The sequence below is a fragment of the Phocoena phocoena genome, chromosome 3 (assembly GCF_963924675.1).
Source record: "Phocoena phocoena chromosome 3, mPhoPho1.1, whole genome shotgun sequence".
Classification (NCBI taxonomy): Eukaryota; Metazoa; Chordata; class Mammalia; order Artiodactyla; family Phocoenidae; genus Phocoena; species Phocoena phocoena.
In genome coordinates, this window is record NC_089221.1 from 156,060,963 (window position 1) to 156,074,661 (window position 13,699).

At 42.4% G+C, this 13,699-nt stretch overlaps 2 protein-coding genes across 24 annotated transcripts in view; one reads left to right on the forward strand and one right to left on the reverse strand.

The window, feature by feature from the left end:
• The first annotated feature begins 2,043 nt into the window (after positions 1-2,043).
• On the forward strand, positions 2,044-11,119 carry HNRNPH1 (heterogeneous nuclear ribonucleoprotein H1). Of its 23 annotated transcripts, XM_065874570.1 has the most exons (14): positions 2,044-2,080; positions 2,566-2,694; positions 3,994-4,149; positions 4,359-4,502; positions 5,982-6,120; positions 7,071-7,249; positions 7,326-7,397; positions 7,453-7,586; positions 7,732-7,867; positions 8,259-8,318; positions 8,410-8,499; positions 9,166-9,258; positions 9,721-9,770; positions 10,366-11,119. In XM_065874570.1, the coding sequence occupies exons 2-13, from the start codon at positions 2,598-2,600 to the stop codon at positions 9,768-9,770; spliced, it is 1,350 nt and encodes a 449-aa protein (XP_065730642.1). In that variant the 5' UTR covers positions 2,044-2,080; positions 2,566-2,597; the 3' UTR covers positions 10,366-11,119. The 23 variants fall into 23 exon arrangements, with proteins under 23 accessions (XP_065730642.1, XP_065730634.1, XP_065730638.1 ...); XM_065874562.1 differs by lacking the exons at positions 2,044-2,080; positions 9,721-9,770 and having other exon boundaries at positions 2,598-2,694; positions 9,166-9,262; positions 10,370-10,484; XM_065874566.1 differs by lacking the exons at positions 2,044-2,080; positions 9,721-9,770 and having other exon boundaries at positions 2,598-2,694; positions 8,410-8,469; positions 9,166-9,262; positions 10,370-10,484.
• A 1,815-nt stretch (positions 11,120-12,934) lies between these two features.
• RUFY1 (RUN and FYVE domain containing 1) overlaps positions 12,935-13,699 on the reverse strand; it is a 56,464-nt gene continuing 55,699 nt past the window's right edge. Inside the window, exon 18 of the mRNA XM_065873107.1 lies at positions 12,935-13,560. Coding sequence (XP_065729179.1) covers positions 13,414-13,560 — 147 coding nt within the window. The 3' untranslated portion in view covers positions 12,935-13,413. The remainder of the gene's footprint in view (positions 13,561-13,699) is intronic.

Below are 13,699 nucleotides of genomic sequence, written 5' to 3' on the forward strand. Positions count from 1 at the left end.
GCACTTTCACTGCTGAGGACACCGGTTCGATCCCTGGTCAGGGAACTAAGATCCCGCAAGCCAGGCTGCCAAAAAACAAACAAACAAATCTTAGAAGTGTAGCCGTGTTGTTAAAGGGCAAAAACATGATATACTGTGTATCTTTTTAGGGTTTTTTTTGGCCACGCAGCTTGTGGGATCTTAGTTCCAGGACCAGGGATTCAACCCAGGCCACGGCAGTGAAAGCACTAAGTCCTTTCACAAGGGAATTCCCGAAAACATGATTTTATAATGCAATACCAGGGGGATCAGGGTTTTTCCCTCATCTAATCAGAAACTAGTGGTCTTAGGTCATTTTTATTTTGCCCTCGCCCTGCAGTTTCCAGAATCCTAGTTCCCTGAACAGGGATGGAACCCAGGCCCTCGGTCCGGTCCCAACCACTGGACCGCCAGGCAACTCCCTTCTTAGGTCATTTAATTAGACCAGAGCTCTTAAATGCTGTAACCTATTAAGAAACCTTGAGAGATATCTTTGTGATGTCCTGGAGCGATAGCACCCAAAAGCAAAAACTGTTTTTGCTTTTGAATCACTCAGAGATAGACCATCAATCTGTAAGACTTGGGAATCCCACATCTTGGTGACTTCAGCCAAAATGCCCTCTATTTCCTCTAGCTCTTTTTGCAATTGAGGGCAAGGAGCATCATTCACCATGATTGTCCCGTCTGAGTCCCCTTCACACCCAGCAACAGAGTTTTCCTTTTCAAACAGGTCCTATTGCGCCCTGCTGAAGACCTGCCAAAGCCTTCTCGTGTGCTTGGAGTTATCACCCTTGCCAAGGCCTAAATGGCCTTTTAGGATCGGGCTTCGCCTACCTGTGGGACCTTATCTTGGATCATCTTCTCCCTGTTCCATTGATGTCCTCTCCAGTTTTCTCAAACCTGTTAAAACCGGATACGACTTCCAGACCATTGTAGGGACGAAAACGTGCTTTACTTGCATCTTCCCGTGGTGGCACTCAGAGAGGCCTTCGCTGTGGTACCCCTGTGTTTATTGCATGTGTCCACCAGGCCGAGGTGGGGAGGACAGCCGGCATCAGACAAGGGGAGGACTGGAAGGCTACGGGAATGGTCCCAGTTTCCGCAGTGCTGCCGGAAATCACGAACATCACTAGTCTCGGGCCATATGCGCACATGGGGTGACCCTGGAATCTTGCCGAACTGAAGGCCTCCACCTGGAGAATGGACATAACGGTATCTACTTAACTTTGGGAGAATTAAGGGGGAACCTGCTCGGGAGAGCGAAGACCGGCGTGCACCGGCGGCTTACCCTACGCTCACGAGGCGCGACGGGTCGCGCATCCGGCGCCCCCCTCGTGCGAGCGCCCAGACGGCCGACCCCGGGGCGAGGCAGCGGGGGGTCCTAGGGTGGGAGTTCGTTAGGGCAAAAGCGGGGTACAGGACTGGGGTCCGGGCCCCAGGCCCAACGGCGGCAGGTAAGGGGCAGTGGCGGCACGAAGGACTTGGACATGCTCCCGGCGCCGCGGGGGTGGCTTCGGGTGCAGGAAGTATGCAGTCCCGCAGCCCCCAGTTTGTCACGGGATGGCTCTAGGGAGAAAAGGAGTATAGGCGGCGCGAGGGAGGGGAGCACTTGTACTTTCAGGTCTGCTAGGACTGCGGATAATAGGCTACGGACACCTCATCACAACCCAGAGCCCGGTACTGTTCCCGTAGGGAACTAATTGCCGCCACACCCCTCCCCCTTCTGGCGGGTAAGTCGAGCGAACGGTTTGAAGGAAGACGCATGCGCGTGAAACTCAAACCGCTAAGGCTCGCATAATCGCGGTAAGGCGCAGGCGCAAAAAAGCCCGGCGGGTTTAAGGAGGTGGGCGGGGCTGACCCCAATACGCATGCGTATAATAATTTACTGGCGGGAGGTGGGCCGGCTCATAATATTACGCATGCGCCCGAGCTCTGTGTGACGCAAGGGGGCGGTGCGGGAACCTAGCTGCGCGTGCGCAGAGCTTGTTCAAAGGGCCTTATTTAGGTTGCGCAGGCGCCCGTTAGCCATTTCGTCTCAGCCGCGCCGAAGTTGTGTGTGCAGGTGAGTGTTTGGTGTTCCGTATTTACCACCTAGCGGCCCCCGACGATGCCAGTTTTGCGAGGATTTCTTGTCCCAAGGTCTCTGTAGAGGCTGCGGGGGCTTTAGCAAGGTGCGGGCTGCCGTTAGACACTAGGAATGGTTCGCCTAGTCGTGGCAGGGCCGATGAGGCCTGCAGGCCGCGCCGACTCTATTGTGTGAGATGTCGGAGGAGGCGGAGCGGAAGCGGCCGCCGCCATTTCCTTGCCTCCACGCTGGCGCTAGGCCGGGTGCCCCCTCGGCTTGGGGCACTGGTACCTGATGCGCAGAGCGGCCTCGGGGACCCGGCCGCTGGCCAACTGGGCGTTCGGTGTTGGAGTCGCCTGGGTCGGAACGTCCGCACGGGCTCGACCTTTATGGAGGCGCCGCGGGCCGGCAGGGCGTTTCAAGATCAGAGGGCTGTTTAATTTTAACATTTTTCAGGTCTGACCCTCATCCTCATCTTGCAGGCTGTTTCGACGCCAGGACCTCCTAAGAGACGATGATGTTGGGCACCGAAGGCGGCGAGGGATTCGTGGTGAAGGTCCGGGGCTTGCCTTGGTCTTGCTCGGCCGACGAAGTGCAGCGGTTTTTTTCTGGTGAGTCTGAAGCGGAGGCGGGAGTTCAGCCCGGGCTGCAGGGCGGGCGGGGAGGCGGCGGCGGCGGCGGCGGGGTGGGGGGTGGGGGTTGGGGGTGTAGAGGCCAGGGCGCCCCCTGGTGGGGCGCGGGCGGCAGCGGTTCCCGCTGTCCTGCTCGCGCCCGGCTGGCCGCTGTTACGCAATGGAAATTGCGAAAGCCCCACCCGCCCGGCCCTCTTGGGGGAATGCGGCCTCTCTGGCGGATTTTTTTTTTTTTTTCATTAAGTACTAGGCATTCTGTGGATGTCTTTTAGAAAGGATAAATGGGGATAGATGGGGTTTCCCTTTCAACCTTGAGAACTTTGCCCAGCAGCTGAACAAATATAACACCTTTCCAGTTTTGGCGTTTATTTGAAAAGGGGCATTCTGCTTTGGAAAGATAAAATGTCATTTCTTAATTTCAGACAATTTTCCTAATCAAGACTTTGTAACTGAAGAGCTCTTTCTCATAGTTCTTGATCTGGCTCACTTTACAGTTGAGGACACTGAAGTCCAGGAAAGTTTTCTTGTCTATGTAGTTTTTTCCCCAGTATGTAGGTTTCCTGAATAACGTCTGCCAAATGTCCTTGTTCTCATTATTAGTGTAAGATGAGATTAAAAGATATTTGGGAGAAATTTACAGGCTTTGGAAGGATATTGTAGTACTGACTTACTATCTGAATTTAGTGTGTGTAACGGAAAACGACCTGTAAAACAAGAACCAAGTACACTGGAAGCCACCTTGCAGTGGGCAAGACTGGGTTTGGCTTCAGCTGTGCAACTTGGAGCATTTTAGCTTGGTAACATTGATCCCCTTTCAGGTGAGTATTGGTCCTGCAATTCGGATATGAGCAAGAAATTGTAATGTTGCTGCTAGTAAGGTAAAACTGTCAAATACCCTAAATCAAAACTCCAAACCACGTTTATTCAGAAAATGCCATAAAATCACAAGGTCCAGACGTAAAAGTTTACTGAGGAGTTATAAAAAGGATGTTTAATGGACACTTGAATAATGAGGACTTGGAGATAACTTCATTAAGAAAGTGCTTTGAGTATTGGATTTTCTTGATGGATTGGGAATATATTTAGGGAATAAGAAAGTTTGGTCATGAGAGGAAAATTGCTTAATTACTGAAAGAGACACCCTAGGAGTTAGTAATACCTTGCTCATTTAAGGCTTTGCAAATGCTCTGCTTTGTAGTGGGGGTGTGTATAGGCATTTCATCACCCAGAGGTGGTTTTTAGTTTTAAATTCTGTATTAATAGTTGTTTTCTTTCCAGACTGCAAAATTCAAAATGGGGCTCAAGGTATTCGTTTCATCTACACCAGAGAAGGCAGACCGAGTGGCGAGGCTTTTGTTGAACTTGAATCAGAAGATGAAGTCAAATTGGCCCTGAAAAAAGACAGAGAAACTATGGGACACAGATATGTTGAAGGTTTGATTTACATTGCCCTAGTAACAGTAAATAAAACATTAAACCAATAGAAATCTATCTTACCCCTTCTGAATTTTAGGTATTTGACCGCATGGAAATGGTCATCTAAGAGTTTATGGCAGCTCTACCTAGATTATCTAAAGACCCAGGAAGTCTGAACTTGGTTTTCTAACTTTCCAAAGTTGACTAATTCTAAGCACCTCTTTCAGTATTCAAGTCAAACAACGTTGAAATGGATTGGGTGTTGAAGCATACTGGTCCAAATAGTCCTGACACGGCCAATGATGGCTTTGTACGGCTTAGAGGACTCCCCTTTGGATGTAGCAAGGAAGAAATTGTTCAGTTCTTCTCAGGTATGTAGTCCTGTTTGTTGCTGAGCAGTGAGTTTTGGCTAGCCTCTGGCAACATGTGATTGAATAGACCTTAAGTTGAGTAGCTTAGATATTTAAACAGGTTGTGAGTATATGCAGATGAATTAATGTTTTCTTTTTCCTGGAGACCTTCAAATAATTTAAGCCCATCTTAAAGGTGGATTAATTAAGTACTTCCAAAGTGCTAACTGCCTATATTTAGTATTGTAGTTCAGAGTAGATCTTTGAGGATTGTCCTCAACAACTTAACTACTTTCCTCACATTGCTGTACAGCTAAGTACTTCAAGTTAAAGGTAAGATCCCTTAACATTAGATTAGTATGTTAGGTTGTTGTAATTTATGGCAAGTGTCTATATTGTAAGAGACACTGGGTCATGGGACCAGAAATTCTCTAATGATCTCATTCTGTTGATAAAAAAAAAACTTACGGAAACAATTGGTTTAGCCAGGGAATTAAACTTACTGAAAGTCAATCTAATATAAGTGTGGGTTGAATGTAGTCTTTGTATCTGAAGTACAGAAAGTGTTTTGAAATTGTTTTGGGCCTAAAGTATTTGAATGTTTAGCAGAATGTTAGAGCATATATTTTAAATACTGTTGCTTAATATTCATGTTGTGATAAACTGGAATTAAGAACAAGAAATCCTTTCATGGTTTAGTATGTGTTAAAATCTTGACTTAACTAGATACATATCAAGTCCTAATATTTTGCCAGAATTTTTGCAGTCAAGTCTGTTTTTATTGTTTTTGTCTAAATTGGTGAGAATTGAATGCTATCTGTCAACATCGTTAAATATGAACATAATTTCATATCTTCTAGGAAAGTGCTTTAAGTCCTTTTTGTAAGCTTGGGAATGTTTCCACGGAAAGGATTTTTCATAGACGGAATTTCCAGAAGTGAATCTTACTACTATTAGAGCATAAGAGTGCATGATTGTGCTGTGTTAGATCAGTTGTTTGTTGAAAGCTTAGATTGTATGTTTGTCAATTATATGACTAAACAATGTTTCAATTTGTATATTAAATGTTTAAATATGTAATTTCTTAAAACTGAAGTTCCACTAACTTTAAAACATTGCAATATGAAATGAGGTAAAAGGTGTATCTTGAATTTAGTAAAACTGTTGTCTTTAATGCTTGAAAATTTGTTAATTTCTTGTATAATTTTCAACATTAAGTTGCATAGATAAATAAGTATTCTTAATTGTTGAATTCTTAATGCATCCTGTGTTCAGCAAGTTTTTTCTTACATACCATGTCATGGGGTGTGTTAAGAATTAATAGTTTGTTATAATGGAACTTCATATTACTGCAATGAATTTTTAAAGAGTACTTGTTGAAAGCATACCGTTCACCTAAAGTTAAAATTCTGGTGTATTTAAAGCTATAAGAAGAATCATTTCTGGGCTTGTGATGTTAATATTGCCCCCCTACTGGGGTTATTTGTCCTTGGGTTGAAGGGTTGGAAATCGTGCCAAATGGGATAACATTGCCGGTGGACTTCCAGGGGAGGAGTACGGGGGAGGCCTTCGTGCAGTTTGCTTCACAGGAAATAGCTGAAAAGGCTCTAAAGAAACACAAGGAAAGAATAGGGCACAGGTGGGGATGGATGGTTGGTTGGATTTGTCACTTTTCTTATGGTAAACAATTAAATCCATATTCTCTCTGCTTAGAATCGAGGAAGAAAATCTGATTCCTAGTCCCAATTACTTGATGTTTTGCCAGTTTTCAAACTTCTCCTATGTCAAAGTCCCATAGTGCTTTCAGATTAAATTATAGGTTTTGAAATTGTCCCCAGTTAATTTGGTCTACTTCACAATTTTGTAGGATTCCTAATTAACCCCAGTCACTGGAGTTGAGAGACTATGGTTTTAAAAATGTTAATGCAAACCTGGCTTTAGCTGTAATAACTCCACCTAGTAAATTAATATTACCATAAGAAAATGTGATACTTTCTGATCTTGTTTTTAAAGTTGAAATGCAACAAACTTTCTTGCTGTATAAATGTTTTCTGCATATGTATTAATAAGCATAGCTTTCAAGAAATTGTCACAAAAGGTTTTATTCTCTTTGCTTGTGACTATTTTTCATTGAAGCATGCGCTTACCTATGCTGATTCCTACTAAAAGCATAGGCTGGGGTATTTATTGGCAGAAGGAAACGTGTAGTGTGGGCTAGACTGTTGGTGGAGGCTGGCTTTTTAGCTCACTTGCTATACATAATGCCAATGGATTTAAGACATGAAATGTTGAAAGTTGAGTGGAATTCTTTCCCTCCTAAGACATTTATTTACAGTACTCCTCTCTACCCCTAAGGTTGGGCACTCTGCCTCAGAGGAGTGAATTTTTTTTCTATAAAGTTTACATTAAATCTTAAAATTGAGTGAATTTCTGGTCATTGCCTGTACAAATATAAGAAATCTGGCTTTAAATATTAGTCAGTTTCATGGCTATGACTACATTGTTTTCTGTGTAACTGAATACCTGTATGAAATGAACTAATGTTTTCTCTCCCTTCCCCACTCCCTTTCCTCTTGAACAATGCTTTAGGTATATCGAAATCTTTAAGAGCAGTCGAGCTGAAGTTAGAACTCACTATGATCCACCACGAAAACTTATGGCCATGCAGCGGCCAGGTCCCTATGACAGACCTGGGGCTGGCAGAGGGTATAACAGCATTGGAAGAGGAGCTGGCTTTGAAAGGATGAGGCGTGGTGCGTACGGTGGAGGTATGTGTGTTGCGCAGGTGTCACGAGGTCTGTTCTTGATGTGACTTATTTAGTGATTGTACTTCTTGCCTTTCAGGTTATGGAGGCTATGATGATTATAATGGCTATAATGATGGCTATGGATTTGGGTCAGATAGATTTGGAAGAGGTAAGGTAAGAATTGAATTTCTCATCTGAGGGATACTTAACTCTTGTTCATTTAGACCTCAATTATTGTTTTTCAGGAATGTCAGATCACAGATACGGGGATGGTGGCTCTACTTTCCAGAGCACAACAGGACACTGTGTACACATGCGGGGATTACCTTACAGAGCTACTGAGAATGACATTTATAATGTAAGTGTAGGATAAATTCATAAGTTGTATATCTCAGTATAACAGTAAAAACATGGTTCTTATTCTACTTAAGTGAAGCAGCATGTTAAAGTTTTGTTTCCTGTAACAATATTTGACTTGATTCTCTGAAATACCTTATATTTAGTTTTTTTCACCACTCAACCCTGTGAGAGTACATATTGAAATTGGTCCCGATGGCAGAGTAACTGGTGAAGCAGATGTCGAGTTTGCAACTCATGAAGATGCTGTGGCAGCTATGTCAAAAGACAAAGCAAATATGCGTAAGTGTGATTTAAGGATCTTCAGGTCTCTTATAGGTAGTTGTGTGACTGATTACGATAAAGGAATAGTAAGGATGAGAAAAATTTGTAATCCAATAATAGGGTTCTACGGGATGTTTAAAAAGTGTGTGGGTTTTTAAAGTTGGTATGATTAAAAAATTTGTGATAACACTGACTAAGGTATATGCTTAACTGACAAAGCAATTTAGGTGAATGTTTAAGACTGCTTTTTGAAACTTGCATAAAGTAAATCACCTGAGAAGCAGCTAGAATTTTTTTTTTTTTTTTACTAAAAGTATTTATAGTTCACAGATCTACTTAAAAGAACTAAAAGTGCTTATCTTTTTCTTTCACCAACAAACATTTTCAACTGTTTTTTTTCTCATTTCAGAACACAGATATGTAGAACTCTTCTTGAATTCTACAGCAGGAGCAAGCGGTGGTGCTTACGGTAGCCAAATGCTAGGAGGCATGGGTTTGTGTAAATATCACTTTAGTGTCTTTTTTTAAGCTAACCTTGTATACCTTTTCTCTCATTTCAGAACACAGATATGTAGAACTCTTCTTGAATTCTACAGCAGGAGCAAGCGGTGGTGCTTATGGTAGCCAAATGATGGGAGGCATGGGCTTGTGTAAATATCGTTAGTTTTTTTAAAAACCAAAACGTTTATATCTGTATAAGTCAATTATATAAGTTAAGTTATATATAAGGAGTTAAGCATAATTTAGGCAAAGAAAAGTTTTGATTTGAATAGTATGTGTGCCTTAAATCGTTGTTACATAAAACTGTTAGATAACAAATAAGTTTGAAGTACTTTTGGGGGAGGGGACTACAGAAAGAAACTAGTTGAATTGTTTATAAGTATGAAGTATAAATCTAAAAGTAATATTTAGCAAAAAGCGCAGGATCAAAATAAATTTTGGGGCATAATCAGGTGTTTAGTGATACCTGTGTATTGACCTACCCTTAATATATCGAATTATGGGGGGAAATCCCACTAAATCCAGTTAAGCATTTTCATAAGGTCTTGTCAAAATGCCTCTACTTACGGAAACGTGGATTCAGTCCTGCTGATGTGTATGCTGTTGGCCTTGTGGTTTATAAGTGTTTGACTAGCTCAAATGATGGATAGAAAGGTAGTCTGGTCATAGACAGTAGGCAGAAGGAGGGCACAGAGGGTTATATATAGTGATGTAAGATCAAGACTGGAAAATAATAGATTAGAATTACAAGCCCGGTACCACCAGGTACCACATTACATAAGGAACAAGGTTCTAATGTTCTCTTAACTTAACAGCAAACCAGTCCAGTTATGGCGGCCCAGCCAGCCAGCAGCTGAGTGGTGGTTATGGAGGCGGCTATGGTGGCCAGAGCAGCATGAGTGGATATGGTAAGTGTGTTTTTTTATATACTTGAGTAAGTTTCAGGCAGGTTTCTTTAGTTGGGAATATTCAGGCTCCTTTTTGGTGAAATTGGGTTATTAAATGTATGCTCTTGATCCTAATATAACTGTTCAAATAGCTTAACTTTCAGAATCAATCATTGGGAGGGGGAAGTATTCTATGAATTCAAAATAGTCATTATTGCAACTTTAAATAATGTTGAGCCAGAAAACATCTGCTTCCGTTTGTTAAAACATTAAATAAAATTGTTCACTTTTTCTGTCTTTTTGTTAGCAATAAATCCATTTTAGATGGAGGGAGAATTTTAAATAATAGAATGGTGGTTGGGTTTAGGACCGTATTTACTAAGTCAGTTAACCTAGGATTGGTTTTATTAATTTATTTTTTCAATTGGTCTAAAGAATGGTGATTTTGGTATTATAGTCTTACCCTACAAAATCCTTTTGCAGACCAAGTTTTACAGGAAAACTCCAGTGATTTTCAATCAAACATTGCATAGGTAAATATTTTCTCGAAAAGTATAATTTAAATTCCCAATAGCAAATACTGATATGTTGTAGTAACACTTTCTATAGCAGTCAATGGCTCTGATTTAACTCCATGGAGGCTGCCATTTTGGGCACAGTGAGTTGCCTTTAGTCCAACTTCGTCGTCTCACTTCCTGCCCGCCATGAATAGGAAAAGCAAGAGATTGCCCCTGTGCTCCCTATTCATATATGCCATTCGATGGACACATTGTGAATGTTTATGGTAAATTTTTTTTTAAAATGCTTTGTTTAGCTTTAAAAACAACATGAAGTAATTTTGCAATTTTTGAAAAACACTAGTTTTCCTTTAAACTTAATTTTCCACGTTGATCCTGAAGCATCCAATTAAATGGTAGCACAAGAGTCTGGCAAGTTGGTACTGCAGAGAAAAGGGGTTAATTGAGATTTGTTTGGAGTTGGGAGTCCCTTTTCCCAAACATGCTTCTCGCCACTTGGACAGCAGCCATTTGTACTCGTATACTTTTTAAACTTTTTCTTGGAATGCTATATTTTAGTTGACTGATAATCTGATACTTATCCTGACTTGTCAAATTGATCTCTTTGCAGGCAGCCAAGGAACAGTGAACAGCAGCTACTACAGTAGTGGAAGCCGAGCATCTATGGGAGTGAACGGAATGGGAGGGATGTCTAGCATGTCCAGTATGAGTGGTGGATGGGGAATGTAATTGATCCTGATCACTGACTCTTGGTCAACATTTTTTAAAAGAAAAAACTTAAGTTTTAACAGTTTTGCAATACAAACTTGTGGTTTATGCTTACTCTAAGTGGAAATCAGGATTGTTTTAAAGACTTAAGGTTCAGTATTTTTGAACACAAACATTCATTTAGGATGTAACTAGGTTGAGTAATCTGTTACTGTTAAATAATTTTCAGCTTTTCTCAAGTTAGTTATATTATTGTAGGATGTACTTAAGCAGTAGGTGTATTTAGGTTAAAGCAGTTGAATTATGTTAAATGTTGCTTACACCACATTACATTGAACACTGTTTGGATGCATTGTTGAAAGACATGCTTTTTTGTGAAACTCAGTATAGGAGCTGTGTCTACAATTAAAAGTGAAACATTTGGCATGTTTGTTAATTCTAGTTTCATTTAATAACCTCTATGGCACGTAAGTTTAAGCTTTTTTTTTAAGTTAATGGGGAAAATTTGAGACGCAATACCAATACTTTAGGATTTTGGTCTTGGTGTTTGTTTGAAATTCTGAGGCCTTGATTTAAATCTTTTCATTGTATTGTGATTTTCCTTTTAGGTGTATTGCGCTAAGTGAAACTTGTTGAATAAATCTTCCTTTTAAAAACTGCACTTTGTCTTGTCTGTGCTTCAGTGTCATGTGGACTGTTTCTTGGTGATCTATTCCTGCCTGGGGCGTAGGTGAACAGTGGCCCACGTCTCTGGCTGTGGCAGACAGGCTCTGCAGTTGTGGCCGTTTTGTAGATGTCTTCAGACCTCTCTTCCCTCCAGTGCAACTGAAGGTAAACGTAGCTCTGGGGCCCTGTGGAAGGGCTTGTATGTCTGGCCTGGCTGCACAGGATCTGATCTGAATTTTTGCCTTTGACTTGCTAAGCACTTGCACAAAGCCAAGGGGGAGGCAGAAGTCTCCTCACTGCATGCTATGCATGTCCATGGAAGCCTTTTGAGCATGGCTGAGGAAGTGCCAGAGGCAAGGGGTGGCTGACTAGAGCTGCCTCTTCCTAGTCTGATGGCATCTTTTGAATTTTGTTTATATGGGGTATCTTCTAGAAGGAGCTAGCTCTTAGAGAACTTTCACATTGAGGTTTCAACCTTTATTTTTACCTCATTCCTCAAGATCAAAACTACTTAAGAGCGACATTATTCCATTTATTTACAAAGCTTCTGAAGTAGAATACCAAGTTGTACTTTAGGAGAACAAATGATTCATTTAAATCAGTAATTGAAACCATTATCGTATATAAGAACTGAGTGACATTTGCTTAGGAAAGTAGTAAGCAGTTCTTATAAGTGTAGTTCTAGGATTCCCTTCAGATACTTAACACTAGTTTGGGAATTGCCACTCATTCATCCCTCTAATAGGAAAATTTCACTGTATTGAGGTTAGAATTAAGAATCGGAGCTGTGAATATAGGCTTGTGCTGTTTGAAGCCACATGTGTACATTTTTACTTGCTGTGACTGCTGAAGGTTTCCTCTTGGGTGAGGTGAGTATGGTGAGTGTACTCTGAAAAATTGTGTGGAATGATAGTCGTTATTTACAGACTGTAGATGGCAGCATTGTGTGAGGGTATGCGTGAAGGGCCCTGCAGTCTGCCTGCCCTGCCCACACGCGCTCTGAAGGCTGGGTGCATACCTTCAGTTGGGTTGGGGATACAGGAGTGTTGTACTTGGTAATTTTCTGGGGAGGCACTGTTGAGCATTGCTGTTCAGCTGCTGCCCCTGAGAGATCTTTACTGAGTTACTCCATGTCTCGGGAATTAGACACAAGGAGGGTTCCTTCCCCTGGTCCTCTAGTTTTTCACAAGGAACATCTTTGTTGAAAAACATGCCTTATTGGAGGAAGAAAAGGGACTAGAATTAGAAACTTGAACTCTAGAAACATTGTGGTTCTTTGGAACCTTGTAAAAATCTGTAGTTTGGAATGAATGCAGCTTTGGAGCTGGGCACACAGTTTTAGAGGCTGGCCATACAGATTCGTGTTTTTCTGTAAGATGTTAGGAAAAACAGCGAACTTTTTGGCCAACCCAAATATATAAGGGAACGACTTTTGGGCTTTGGTGACAGGTACTTTCTCTGTGCTTGTTGGACTTATCAGCCCAACTTGTCCTTGGGCTCAACTGGGCAGAGCAGCCTGCACCCCAGAACACAGCAGGCTCAGGTCTTCACCTCGAAGGCAGTCGCCCTCACCAAGGGCCTCGTCCTGAAATGGGGGTTGCTTTGGGCATCCTGTGAAGCTGACACAGCTCTCCTTCATTTTCTGCACCAGAATGAAAAATAAATGATTTTATTGCAGGGCTAATGATGGGTATTCATGAGTGTGAAACAGCAAATTTCTTGACTCTGAAAAATAAGTGATTTTATTGCAGGGCTAATGATGGATATTAATTCACAAGAGTGTGAAATAGCAAATTTCTTGACTATGAAAAATAAATGATTTTATTGCAGGGCTAATGATGGATATTCACAAGGGTGTGAAATAGCAGATTTCTTGACTCTGAAGCAGGGAAGGCATGCTGGGGCAGCGGGGAGGGAAAGGAATTGATTCACTAGTGGGTCTGCTGCAAAATAGGTTAAATTCTTTGGAAACTGAAAAATGGCAATAGCAAAATCATGAAGGTTATATCTGAACCAAAGCCAGTGGCGTCAAGGGAGAACTTCAATCCAGAGGAGCTGAATCCATACAATTTGGAAAGGAGAGGCGCGCAGTTTCTGGTTCCCGCATGTTGTGTTCCAGAGTGACAGCAGCCCAGGCGAGGATCTTGTTCTCTTGGGAAACTAACCTCCCAAGTCCCTGGCCACCTCGAGACCCAAAGAGTTTGGCACTGCTCTGAGGCTGCCCATGCCCATGAAGACAGGCTGGCAACTGGTCCAGAAAGCAGGCCCTGCTGATGCCCCCACCTTAGGAGCCGGTGGAGGAGGAGCAGCGCTGAAGGAGCAGCGTGTGGCAGCTGTTGCACACACGTACTGGCTTGGGGTAGGAGGGCAGGGCCAGCTCATTACTGGAGCACGTGTTGCAGAAGATGTGGCCACAGTTTCGGCAGTGGTGCTAGAGGATGGAAAAGAACTCAGGCTCAGAACACGCTGAGCTGCCTGGGTCTGCACACCCGCTCGAGTTTGACCTTTAAAAGTTTAATGCTTTAAAATCCCTCCCTCATGTATCAGTGAGGCATGTACCAATTTGGAAT

What these genes read in the sequence shown, in the direction of transcription:
- HNRNPH1 (XM_065874562.1), top strand. Translation starts at nt 2,598, where the DNA reads ATGATGTTGGGCACCGAAGGCGGCGAGGGATTCGTGGTGAAGGTCCGG. An exon ending in GGGACACAGATATGTTGAAG is followed by an intron (nt 4,150 to 4,358) that starts GTTTGATTTACA and finishes CACCTCTTTCAG; the next exon opens with TATTCAAGTCAAACAACGTT. An exon ending in AAGGAAAGAATAGGGCACAG is followed by an intron (nt 6,121 to 7,070) that starts GTGGGGATGGAT and finishes ACAATGCTTTAG; the next exon opens with GTATATCGAAATCTTTAAGA.